This window comes from Nymphaea colorata, chromosome 9 (genome assembly GCF_008831285.2).
Source record: "Nymphaea colorata isolate Beijing-Zhang1983 chromosome 9, ASM883128v2, whole genome shotgun sequence".
In the NCBI taxonomy this organism is placed as follows: Eukaryota; Viridiplantae; Streptophyta; class Magnoliopsida; order Nymphaeales; family Nymphaeaceae; genus Nymphaea; species Nymphaea colorata.
Window position 1 is genome coordinate 5,314,953 of NC_045146.1, and position 13,876 is coordinate 5,328,828.

Here is a 13,876-nt window from a genome sequence, read left to right on the forward strand (position 1 = left end):
AGAGAACTTTTCTTCTATTCATCACGTAACCCTAATCTCATATTAAAAGAGATTAGGAGATTAGGGTATCGACAATGTGTATTTACAATTTTAGTCCACTAAAAGTAAAAAAATAATAAGTAGTGCCACTTCTACTTTTTTATATTTCAAAAAGACTCGAGAAAACTTTAACAATATGTATATATATATATATATTAAGGTGTGTCACTTTTAGAAGTTTGTCAGCCAGTGAGCAATATGATTTGCTATCTACCTGTTTAGAGTTTTCATCATATAGGAGGAGCTGATGGTTCATAGAAATGCTTGTAGGTTTAGCACCAAACATCATTGTCTTTTGAAGCAGGTTGTTCCGTGAGACGAAGGGAGAAGAGACTAGGTCGAGAAGGAGAGAGAAAAATTATTTTGATATTAACCCTAATCTTTGATTAAAAGAGATTAAGGAGGGGCGGCCAAAACAAAAATTACATATGGTTCCTCAAGAAATATAAAAGATAACAAATAAGACATGTAACTTCTTAAAAATTCCATAAAAGTACCTAACCCATTAACCAATATTCGAACGCAGATCAAAAACATTTTTCCACCAAGAAAAAAAAATCCTTTCACTACTCCTTGCAACTTTCTTCCATAAGAAGTATGTAAAAGGACCAAGACCCTTAGTAACTATTATGACCAGAGAGAGAGAGAGAGCCAAAAAAGCTTATTCACATTACCCTAATCTCAGAATTGAAAGAGATTAGGGCTGGGGGTAACAAGATTTACAATATCAGTCCAAACAAAATAAGATAGCTTTAAAAACACATACTCTAACTTCCTAACATTGCAAAAAGACTCTAAACGACAGCCAAAGGTATTTAACGCTCCCCCTCAAGCTGGAGCATAGATATCAATCATGCTGAACTTGTTACATCCTCTCAAAAAATCACTTAGGGGAAGAGCTTTGGTAAAAATATCAGCTGCCTGATCTTCAAATGAGACATGAATAGTACTAATTACTCCTTCCTATACCAAGTCTCGAATATAATGACAATCCACTTCAATGTATTTCGTCCTCTCATGGAAAACAAGGTTGTTGTCAATATAGGTGGCTGCCCTGTTAGCACAAATACATCTTCATTGGGAGATTTATTGACAGACCCAAATCTAAAACCATTGTTCTGACCCATGACATTTCAGCTGCAGTTTGAGCCATAGCCCGATATTCAGACTCAGCACTAGATCCGGCAACCACATTTTTCTTCTTGCTCTTCTAAGAAATAAAATTAACTCCAACAAAGACACAAAAACCTGTAGTAAACTTCCTGTCATCTACAGATCCTGCATAATCAGTATCACTAAAGGCTTTCATGACAATACATTCTCCCTTTTTTGAACCATAACCCATTGTCCGGGGTTGATTTTAAATATCTCACCACCATTAATGCAACTTCCCAATGAACCTTCCAAGACTTAGCTTATTTACAACAAAACTAATGTCAGGCCGAGCGATAGTCAAATATAAAAGTTTTCCTATCAGAGATCTATATGATCTTGAGTCAATAGTCTCTGATTTATCATCATCAATATGAACTCACGGATTCATAGGAAGTGTGGCAGATTTGGCCCTCAATAAACTTGTTTCCTGCAAGAGATCAAAAACATATTTTTTTTGAGACACTACAACCCCTTTACTACTACAAGCCACTTTAATACTAAGGAAATAACAGAGTTGACCAAGATCTTTTGAGACAAAATGCTTTTGTACGAATTCATTTGTCTGAGTTATCACTTGGTTAGTCTCCTCGGTGAGAACAATATCATCAGAATACACAATTAATATCACCATATCGGATGTGCCTCAGTTGATGAACAATGAGTGATCAAGCTGGGATCTTTGAGATCCACACTTAGATACCACTTTTGTTAGCTTATGGAACCATGCATAGAGATTCTGTTTAAGTCCATAAATAGCTTTTATGAGTTTGCATACTTTGGAACACTCTTGACACTCAAAACTAGGTGGCCCCTGCATATAGACAGTTTCAAAGAGATCTCCATGTAGAAAGACATTTTTCACATCAAGCTGAAATAAAGGCCAATACCTTTGGACAACAAGAGATATAATTGGCGAATACTGTCTAACCGTGCTACAGGCGAAAAAGTCTCAAAGAAATCAACCCCATAAGTCTGTGTATAGCTCTGTCACACAGGTACTCCTTTTTAAGAGGAGTACCTGCATGGTACCGGTACGACACCAGTACCAATGCGGGTGCGGCATCGCATGGTCAACATACATGGGGTCATTTTTGACCATTTTTGGACTCGGTGAATTTTGAATTTTAATGTTATATTTTAACGTTTTTTGCAATTCTCATGTTAAAATCTTTGAAATCCTTAAACATATTTTCGTTACGCTTCTTCCCCTTCACCCTTCACCGAAGTCCGACAACGCTTCACTGAAGACTGACGACAGCAGGTGGCGAGCAGCGACGGTAGGCGGCGAGCGGCGACGCATGGCGGTGAGCGGTGATGGCAGGCAGCGAACGGCGAGCCAATCTTCTTGGTAAATGTACTCCTCATCATCTTCTCGTGTGCTCAGCCTTCCATCATCTCCGATGCCAGTGGACCAGATGTAGGCGTTGAGGAACAATGCTCTCTCTCCCTCTCTAGAATGGCTTTTGTTTCTCTTGTTTGAGGAATACGTTTAACCCTTTTTTCTCGATTCTTTGTTTTACTTCTTTCTTGATTCTTTCTTCACTTTTTTCCTCTTTTGTTTTATTGCTTGTTGATTCCTAGTTCTTAACCCTTGTTCTATCTTCTATGCTGATTTTACATGCTTGATGGTTGCACTCTATTGTTCTTGTCCCCAGGTTGGTTTAGGGTAGCTACTTTGAACTAGAAATTTGTTGACTATGATGTTCGTGTTCGTAGTCAATAGTCATAGACTTTCTTGACCTCATTATGTTGGTTTAAGTACGAGGTTCTATTGTTATTCTTGGGAAATGCCTGGTCTTCGTTGTTTATGCAGCTTTCAATTGATTTTTCCTCTTTATAGGTGACAGAGACTGCTGATTTTTAGAAGGAACTCTAGTTCTTAATCTTTGTTCTATCTTCTATGCTGATTTTACATGCTTGGTTAAGTCTCTTTGGCGATCTCCCCCTTATATGGCTTTGGTTCTGTCTTCCTTTTTAGTTTGCAATTTTTTGTAATTTTTTGATGTATATATATATATATAATATATATGAATATGTTATTCTGTTTGAAATTTTTTGACATGTATATATATATACGTACGTGTGTGTGTACGTCCATACCCCCGCACTCAAGTTTTTTAAAAATGGTCTGTACCCATACCTATACCTATGTGACATAGGTGACATTGGTTTAATCACCTTGTTGTAACTTGAAGATCTCTTGCTCAACTTGAAGAACATGTTTGACATTTTCCTCTTGAGAATAGATATCTTTCAAGTTGTCCCAGGTATCTTTGGCTATAGAATAATAAACTAAATTGTCTCCTCCCCTTGTGTATCATACTTTCCTGTTTTATTGGCTGGTTCTGGTTCAAGGAGAATGTGCTTGCACTGATGGCTTGACACAGAGATCATAAAAGTCTGGGACCATCTTTCATAATTATTCTCGTCCAACATAACAGATGATCCGTATGAAAATGGATCCACAAAATCCTTGTATTATGCTGAATTATTAGTTTTGAGCTCCGTTTTTTAGTCCATAGCAATAATTGAAAAAACAACCTTCAAGAACTTGTTGGCATTGGCAATAAAGAAAGCCGCAAAAAGTAGAAAATCTGCCCCATGCCAGACTATAGTATACTATTCCAGCAATAGAACTGATCTGAAAATCAACCACATCAAGATTAAGAAAACCACAGTTTCAATCAAATATGAAGTCCATGTCTACTAAGTTGGAAAAAAGAAATGAAGTACAGGAAGAAACACTAAAAGAACTCCACGGTATTGAGGTATCAGTCCCACGAGAATATGTTTTGCAAAATTGAAAAAGTAGAACCTAAAACAGTCCTCCATGGAAGTAACAGAACTTCAGCTCCTGAACTGACACACTGAATATGTTGATAAGTGAAACAGTTATTAAGGTTCATCACCTAAACAAAAATGAAAAATTTCTTGAACAAATACCAATCAGGATGAACAGCACCACCAAGCAATCAGTCCCTAACAGATACAAACTCCACGCCAAAAATAGCCACCAGGACTTCTAAATAAATTCTCAGGAAATATATAAAAAGGATCCTGTTTACCACAATAATTTCAGAGCTGTCCATGTCGTCTATTCTTCAGAATACCCCAGGGTGATTACTTCCTGCACAAGAAACTCTTGCTGACTTCAACACGGAGGCTGATTGCTGCAACAACTACTAGGATTAAGTCTCTACTCCATAGCTAGAGGTGCTGCATCCATCCACACAACTTCCATGATGAGAGTCTGATCATGATGGCATATAACTTCAACTGTGATCAGTTCTCTGATTACGTGACCAGAAAAAAAAAGATGTTGAGTGCAAAAGTATAATAGTGAGAGATGGAGGGAAGGAAGAGGAAGAAAAGAACAGAGGGAAAGAAGAAAACGAAGATCGAGTAGGATAGAAGATCAAAGCAACAGACATCAGAAACTCCAAGGGCCCGGTAGCTCTGATACGACGTTGCAGGATATTGGAGAGAAACAAAAATCATTCATTGATTAACCCTAGTCTCCTTTAAATAAAGATCAGGAGTGGCGACAAAGAAAAATTACATAGAAGTCCAAAAAATGAATAAGAATTAATAAAGAGCTCATCCCTACTTTAAAATATCTGCAAATCACTACCTACTGTTCTTTATTTTCTCTCAACAGTTACTGTAAGCATGATGGATGAATTAACAATGCCTCTGTTCTTTTCCTTACATTTTTCCACATATAGGGTGCCTTCATGCTTAAGGAAGGATTTTCCTTGCGATAGTACACCAAAATGTAAGTGAATTACTGGTTAGATGGGATAATATTAAAAGGTTATTGATGATTAATCTAAGTTGGTGATCATATTCCTTTCATATTATGTTTTATTAACTACTCACATATTTATTGTCAGACTATTCCTTGTTTATAAATTGTGGAGGGAATCCATATACATCTCATGGGAATACATACGAAGGAGACACAGAACCAAGTGGGGAATCTATGTTCTTCTATAGCCCAACAAAGACTTGGGCTTTTACCAGTACTGGGACATCCATTGATTCTCAAAGTTTTGATTATGTGGTTACAAATGCAACTCGATTGCTAATGGCTGATCCGACACTATACATGAATGCACGTTCTTCACCAATCACAATGACATATTATGGACTATGCCTACAGAAGGGAATTTACAACGTCACACTTCACTTTGCTGAAATAATTTTCACTAATGATCAGACTTATAGCAGTCTTGGAGAACGGATTTTTGACATATCAATTCAGGTGAGTACATGAAAGATTATACCTGTAGATACTTTTAATATTGGTACTGAATATTTTGTTCTTTTCTTCTTGCAGCATGAGATAGTACTAAAGAATTTCAACATTCAGAACGATGCTGGTGCCCCAGGCAAGGAGGTTATTAAAAGTTTTAATGCCAATGTGACAGAACACACTCTGGAGATCAGTTTCTATTGGGCTGGGAAAGGAACTCTTGATGTTCCTTCATCGGGGGTTTATGGTCCTCTGATTTCTGCTATTTCTGTGACACCAAGTAGGTCCTTTATCGATCTTATTTAGTGCATCTTTCCTTTCAAGGTTGTCTCTGAACACTTATTATGTGTTCTATTTAAACTTCAAATGATCAAGACTCATAAACGTTACTACTTTGTTGATCTGTAGCTCAAATGTAATTGTTTGATACATACTTTTGCTAATAACTTTTTTGCAGAGTTCAAACCTACCAACTATGACGAGCCTTCCGAGAAGACCTCCATTGTGGTCATCATTCTAATAGTCATTGCCATCTCCTTCATCATTATCTTGGTTTTGGTAATCCTTTGGCTAAAGGGCTATCTTGGAAGTGGAGATGTTCTGGACAAAGGTGAATTCAACAACAAAATGCTTACCTGAATATATATGAAGTTAGCTCTTTATGAGGAAAATTTTATATAAACATATTATCAAGTTTTTGTGTGTATGAAATTTTGTTTGTATGATCCACATCTGTTAGGTCTGTCATTTGTGTCCTCCAAGAAGCATAGCTGCATGCATCCTTCCCCTTCATGGTAAACTGTTTTAAAATAAATTTCGTATACATTTTTTTAGAAAAGTGTATTGCATTGGGTGTCTTTCCAATAAGTGCTTTTTAAGCAGATAAAAAATCAATGATATACGTAGCACTCTAGTAGAAAAAGGAGACATTTATTTTTTTTCTTTAATAGATAAACTTAATATAATCTCTCTCTCTCTCTCTCGCGTGCACACGCGCATGCCTGTGTGTAATAATGTAATTATTTGTGTCATTGTATGCATGTGCATGTATAATTATTTTCCATCATTCCATGTCATTCTTTCCAGCTTGATGTTTTATCTTTGAAGTTGCACAGACCTATGTTGGTTAAATGACGTGACCAAAGTGTCTGGCAACCAAAACTGCTGGGACTTCTGTATAGGAAGTTGTTTCCATGCATATTGTTTTTAAAACTTGATGTATCTTATTGAAGTACAGTTTTTTTACTTGTCTAAAATTTGAGGTGTCTCTAGGTCTGATTGACTGGGCAGCTTACTCGCACAAATGCGGGTTATGGTGTCACATAGTTTGGGTGCATCCTGCATCATAGGTTTCTGTTTTCTTTCTTGTTTCTGTTCTCTTTTCCCAATTCTAATAAGAAGAGTGTGATGGCTAGATATGCACATGTTGGACAGAAACTTGTGAATACATACTCTTGGAGCAAGAAAGAATTTTACTAGTTCATGGAAGCAGGGACAGGAAATCTAAAGTCCCGTAACATGAAAATGTCCTCTTGGTGCTCTGATGTGATCAAAAGCAGCTTCTTGATGCATCCACAATTACTAGTATCAGCACAGGCATCTCTAGACATTTTAAAATATCTATATTTGCACAAGTCTACAGTTTTTAGGACTTTAGTTACTTCGTGGTCAATGTAACTTGGATCACATGTTTTCTTGTGAGTTGATGACTTTAAGTTAGAGGATAAACTAATTATAGTTTATGAACTAAATTTGTTAGGATTGTCATGCCTAAAATTCTTTGAGTGTTTTCTTGTTGTTGCAGAACTCAGAGATCTCAAGTTGAAAAAAAGCTATTTCAGCTTGAATCAGATAAAAACTGCTACAAATAACTTTGATTTGGAAAAAAAGGTTGGAGAAGGCGGATTTGGACCAGTTTACAAGGTACCTTTTGAATTTTGTGAAATTATAAATGATTTTGTTCATGCTAGCTCTTGTTTAAGAAACATTTTTTGCATAATAGTTTAGCAATATTTGTTTCTTTTAGGAAGATAAATTCCTCTACGAAAAGTCATACATATGCTTGGTTTTTGTATTATATACACTAGGTCAGCAGAATGAGAAAATATGATTTATTCTTTAGGATCATTTTTAAAGCTGGTTTTTGCTAGGAAGCACATTTAAAATAGTCTATTCTCCACACTTGCATACTTTGAGAAAAAAATTAATATATTTATCATAGGTCATAGGGTTGTGATCTCATGTGATCTCATATAAGCTTTCATCTCTCCAATAGTATGTCATATGTCCATGTTAAAGCTATTTTTAATGAGGGAAGTGCATTCTCTACCTCCACACTGGCACAGTTTGAAAGATTAAATATATATATCCGTTCTGGGGTTGTAACCTTGCATTTTACAAGATTAGTATGTATCTATGCTAGGGTTCTAACTTTGCCTTGTATAAGATTTTCTTTTACTTCACCAGTATTCTGAAATTTGTGGTCAGCATCAACATAAGTTGCTTATTTTTCATGCTTTAAACACAGGGAACACTACCAGACGGAAGAGTAGTTGCAGTTAAACAGCTTTCATCATGGTCAAAGCAAGGAAATCGGGAATTCCTGAATGAGATAGGTGTTATATCTGCTTTGCAACACCCAAATCTTGTGAAGTTATTTGGCTGTTGTATCGATGGCAAGCAGTTGATGCTAATATATGAATACATGGAAAACAACTCCCTGGCGCGTGCTCTTTTTGGTAAGATGTTGATGTGCTTGACAATTGACATAATTCTTTTGATGATGGTAGATCAGTTAACTACTCTTGCAGAACTCAACCTATGTTATACAGTCCTAATAGTCTGCAGCATCATCTCAAAATCAATAGTCCAGTCCAAATGTTTTTTTTAAATAAATGACACATCATTACCTAGCATTGAAAATTATAAGAATTTGGTGATTCATAGGTCCAACTGAACACCAATTGAAGCTAGACTGGGCAACAAGATGCAGGATCTGCATTGGAATTGCAAAAGGTTTAGCTTATCTGCATGAAGAATCCAGGCTAAAGATAGTTCACAGAGATATCAAAGCTACAAATGTCCTCCTTGACAAGGAGTTGAATGCTAAAATATCTGATTTTGGTTTAGCAAAGCTTCACGAGGATGAAAATACACACATCAGCACTCGAATAGCTGGCACTATGTGAGTCACCGCTTCAAGTGCTCTCTCTCTCTCTCTCTCTCTCTCTCTCTTATTTCATTTTTAGTTAGCACAGAGCCTTGTTGTTGATTGTCCTTGCAGAGGATATATGGCTCCTGAGTACGCAACACGGGGATACTTGACAGAAAAAGCAGATGTTTACAGTTTTGGTGTTGTAGTCTTGGAAATTGTGAGTGGCCAAAGCAATACAAGTGGCTTACCTGGGGAGGATTATACTTTTCTATTAGACAGGGTATGTCTCTACTCACTTTCTTATAACTCGTTTAGATAATAAATGAGAATGCCACCAAGAGAGCTCTTGAATTGAAACTAAATGCTAACGGATTCCTTTCTTTAGTCCAGTCATCTTAGAGATTGATGCTTTGATTCTATGATTTTATGCTAGATAATGGACCGTAGAGTCTGGACATCTGAGATGAGATACAAGCAAAACTTGTCTTTTTTTCCTTTATATTTTTTTTTTTGGAAAATTAGAGTTCATAGACAGATTGCATCTTCTATCTAATTTCAATAACATACCCGCATGCACTTGCTTGCAACTAAAACCGAGCATGGGATCCCTTAGTTTGAAGATCTGTTGACATTTTCTGGATGCACCTCACATGATGATGCTTGAAATACCCTAGAAACACAAAAGGGCCTTGTGCCTTTTCTTTGTAATCTGCTTGCCTTTCTGTCTTCAATATTGCATTGCATTGAGAATGTATCCCCAGTTTACTGTACTATCTTATCATTCGTATTAGTTGCAAGATATTTTCCAGACAATTTCCTTAGCTGGCGTTTTGGCTCTATAATGTAAGTTTTATTGAGAAAATGAAGATGGCTAGTTTTAGTCTTGTATTGAATATCTTAAGAAAGATAAGAAATTCACAAGTCTCGGTCTCCCCATTACCAGCCATCCTAGTTTGCAGAAGAATTCTCACTGTTCCTTAGATTGATGGACCCACATCGATCCAGTGGTGTCCTCCATTTACATTTTTTTTTCCCACCACTCTGCCAGAGTAGACATTTGAGTCCGTTTGGGTTAGGTTGTTGTAGTTGTTAATCATAAATGGGATGTTCCACTAGTCTTAAATTGGTACTTCGTTTGGACTGCTTTTCTTGAAAATGATGTTATGGCTTAGGCAATCTCGTTTGACAAAATGGAAATCAATCAGTTAGTCTAGTCTTTGGATCCATTCAAGTAGTATTTTTCCGTCACAAATGTTCAAATAGGTTATCTACCATGACTAGAGACCATTCAGGTTACATGCTTTATTAATATCAAACATATACCACATGGATACCATTGTGACACGGGTGCGCCAGATTTGCACCGTATCCGTGTTGACACGTGAGTACGGGTGCAGCTGAGTAGGGCGTTGACCGCACCGAGTACACCTGACGTCTGACCATTTTCGAATTCGGTCAAAGTTGACCAAATCCAAAATTGTACATGCGCAGGCAGGTAGTCGACCTGGTCGAGGGCTTCAGAAACCCTCGATTGAGTGTTCCTGTTCTAAAACGGGGTTTTGAAACCCTAAACCTGGTCGAGGGTTCCTGTTCCCTCGACCAAGGTCAAGGGTTCCTATTTTGAAACCCACGGCTTGGGTCCTCGACCTGCTCAATAGTTGTAGAAACCCTCGACCAGATCGAGGGTTTTTGAAACCCTCAACGAGAGAGAAAGGGAGAGATGAGGTGAGGAGAAGAGGAAGAACAAGAAGGAGGAGGAGAGATAGAAAGGGACAGAGGTGAGAGAGAAAGAGAGAGAGAGAGAGGTACCTCCTTCTGTCCTCCATGCTTGCCGTTGCGGCCAGAAAGCGAGATGGAGAGGAGGTGAAGAAGAAAAAGAGGAAGAAGAAGAGAAAGAGAGGGGAGGTTGTGACTTACAGTTGCAGCGCGAGAAAAAGAGGAGGTGGGGATGAAGAAGTAAGAAAAGAAGGAGAGTGAGAGCAGGAAGGAGGGAGAAATGAAAAACAAAAAGGGAGAAACAAAAATGAAACTTGTACGAGTAGAGTCGAGAGTAGAGTCGAGCTTAAACGTTGAGATCATAAAACTGTCGAACTCGCCTCTTTTTATAACTCGAAATCGACTCGTTTTATAACTCGAGTTCGAATTTACACTCCAACTCGTTGAGCTTATACGAGCAACTTCGTTGAACATCCTTACTTTCGAACGTTTCTCTTAACACCGTCTTTTACTTTTCATAAAGGGATAATTTTGTCATTCTTGACTCATCATCATAACTACTCCACTTCCTTTCTCGGGCAAATGTCTAGTACTGTCTGTTCCTTCTTCTATAACACAAATTACATTTAGTGATATTTATTGGTATTTTAGAAGGGGCAAATGTCTAATACTATGTCTGTATACAGTCGTACTCATGCACCCAAATTTTTTGAAAATATTTCGTACCTGCACCTATACTGGTACTCATACTCATACCTATGTGACATAAATAGATACATGAATTACTCTCATGTCCGTGTCCATGCTATACTGGTCTTGCTGGTGAACCTTGTACATCACAAATCAGGTCTAGGTCCAAGTGGAGATCAAATCCATTTTCCCTTTAATTGGATTTTGGATTTCATTTTCCCTTTAATCCATTCTTCCGTTTTTATTTAAATTGGGCTTTCTTGGTCATAGGAAAAAATTATATATATATTCTGTAATTCCTTATTGTACCTTTTGTATTGACAGCCGTTCCTGCACTTGAATGACATAGTATTGAACTACTGGGGTCGTTATGAGTACATTTTGTGACATTTGAATGTCATACTAGATAAGTAAATCTAGAAATCAGTTTGATAGTAACTGAAAAGTGAATTATTTTTTTGATGATATTGCTAGCTCCAAAAACGAGATGAAAAGAATGTGCCTTTCTAATTGCTGTAACATAACACTACAGGCTTATGTGCTGCAAGAAAACGGCAACCTCTTGGAGTTGGTAGACCCCAAATTGGAATCAAACTTTTCCAATGACGAAGCAATTGTGATGCTGAATTTGGCTCTTTTGTGTACCTGTCATTCACCTTCTCTTAGGCCCAAAATGTCTGCGATTGTTGATATCCTTGAAGGGCGAAGTTCAGTTCAGGATGTTCTAAAATTCGAGTAGCAGCATTTATGAGTGGAGCTTTCTCAAGTGCAAATGTTCACTCTTCTAAGTGCAAGAACTCCAATGTAAAGTGCTAGCTTAAGATGTGTTAGGTCAAGCTTAAGAGTTTAATAAAACTTGCTTTAGCTTAATAGGGGTTTGCGTTTGTCCTGATGACACTTGTTCGTTGTTCTAGCCATGCTCGATCTATGTTGTGTGTATTATTATAAAGGCCATACAGTCACTGGCAAAGCCTATTGTTTTGTCTTTCATTAATGTACTCTTATGTAATCCTTGTATTTTGTGTTGTAACGATTAAATAGAATTAGGGCATGCCCAAGACCGTGCTGCTGCCATGGTATTGTCTTCTATTTCTTGGATTCTGTCTGTCTAGCTTTTCATTTGTTATGACGATTAAACCGATAATTGGCTTTAATATGACCCTAATTTGGAATACAAAACAAGTGGGAACATTTTAATGTTCATGTTCTCATGTGCTTGGTGGCATATTGGAAGTAGGGTGGGTGCTTCAGCCCGAGATCTGCTCCTGCCGTGGCTCCTTGTTCCTTGAAGTTTTGGGTCAATAGCAAAAAACCCCTAACCTTTTGATGGTCATTTACAACTGACCACATTTGGGACTGTTTCCAACGAAAACCCTTACGTGAAAAACAAATTTACTGAAGTACCCATTAAAGGTTAATGAAAGGACCCACGACCTTTTTTTTGGAACAGAAAAAGAGAGATTTTTTTTTCTTCCGACCCTCTCTATCTCATCTCATTTTTCGGCTACCTCTTTTAGAAATCTCTCGCTTAATTTTCCGGCACCCATTTCCAGCCGTCTCTCTCTCTCTGGTTTTATGGTAAGGCGTGCTGGTTCAACTTTGGAATTTTTGGCGTGGCGGAGCAGCAAAGAAAAAACTTCTAGAAATGATGCAGTAATGGGCGGGGAATGCCACGTTATACGATAACCTTTCGTTTGAGAGATGACTGTCCTTGTCGGTTGCATTTTTCTGCTGTTACGTGTTGTTATTGTGAATGCTTCTTAAATTGAAGCATCTTAGTGCACAATGTTTGCTCGTGGAATATCATTTTTGTGGCAGACGCTCATTGCCAGCGCCTTCATTTGTTTGTTGAAATGCCCACAAAAGCATTCAGTAAGTAACAGTCTTTATGGTTGTATACGTAGCTTGTCATGTGTTCACTGTGACATAGTTTGCAGGTAGAGGGAGAGAGAGCGAGAGATTATTAAATCATTGATCTGAATAACAAAATTATAGCAAAAGGATATATACATAATCTAAAAAATTGTAGTGGTGGCTTCAGTATAGAAATGTCCACAAGAGGCCTTCCAAAAAGATCCTGTATTATCAGGCCAATGTGTTGCAATACCTTAACCAACATGCCAAAACTAAGTCACTAACCTATTGCAAATTTGTAATTGAAAATTTCAGCACAAAAAACGTAAAAGCCAGAGGGAAGACACGACAAGATAGATGGCTTTTTGGGATCTTACAAGCAGTACATTGTTGGCTGAACGAAGAAAAATCCACTAGAATTCAAATTGGAAGGAGAAAAAGGACAACGTAGGTTAGCTTTTAGAGGTCGCCATTAGAATTTTTAATAAGAAAATAGGAAAAAAACAAGTTTACTATAAAGGTTGGTAATGGCATTTGAGATTCTTAGAGCTAGCCGGTGGAGGTCCCTCCCACAACCTGGCATGTCTTCTCCGAGCAACAGCTTCAATTAGTCTCTCTTCCTCATCAATGTTTCTTGGAAAATGAAAGGAAAATAATAAGGACTAAGCTTCAGTAAGCTCTTGAACCTTGAACTGTGACCTGTACTTTATGTCACCAGAATGCAGGGTGCTGGTGCTGGTGCGATCCATCTCAAATAATTATGGTGCGGCGAGGATATTTATTATTATTATTATTAAATTATTATTTTAATATATTAATAATATCAAATTTGATAAAAAAAAACTGAAATCAATAGGGTGCGGGTTGGGTGCGAATCTGGGTCGCACCAGCACCCGCATCGCGTCGACGCGGGTGCGTCACCAGGGTTGCCGCACCCTGGTGACATAGCCTGTACTAACACAATCATTGGCTGAAAAGCTAATGCCGAAACTTGCATCTCTATTCTAGAATTT

General features: G+C 37.6%; 1 protein-coding gene across 1 annotated transcript in view; it reads left to right on the forward strand.

Moving 5' to 3' along the window:
• LOC116260243 (probable LRR receptor-like serine/threonine-protein kinase At1g53420) overlaps positions 1-11,748 on the forward strand; it is a 66,166-nt gene extending 54,418 nt beyond the window's left edge. Inside the window, exons 15-23 of the mRNA XM_031638420.2 lie at positions 4,920-4,969; positions 5,088-5,458; positions 5,534-5,729; positions 5,907-6,059; positions 7,254-7,372; positions 7,977-8,187; positions 8,396-8,633; positions 8,733-8,883; positions 11,542-11,748. Of these exons, the coding sequence (XP_031494280.2) occupies positions 4,920-4,969; positions 5,088-5,458; positions 5,534-5,729; positions 5,907-6,059; positions 7,254-7,372; positions 7,977-8,187; positions 8,396-8,633; positions 8,733-8,883; positions 11,542-11,748 (1,696 nt within the window). The remainder of the gene's footprint in view (positions 1-4,919; positions 4,970-5,087; positions 5,459-5,533; positions 5,730-5,906; positions 6,060-7,253; positions 7,373-7,976; positions 8,188-8,395; positions 8,634-8,732; positions 8,884-11,541) is intronic.
• The last annotated feature ends 2,128 nt before the right edge of the window (positions 11,749-13,876 follow it).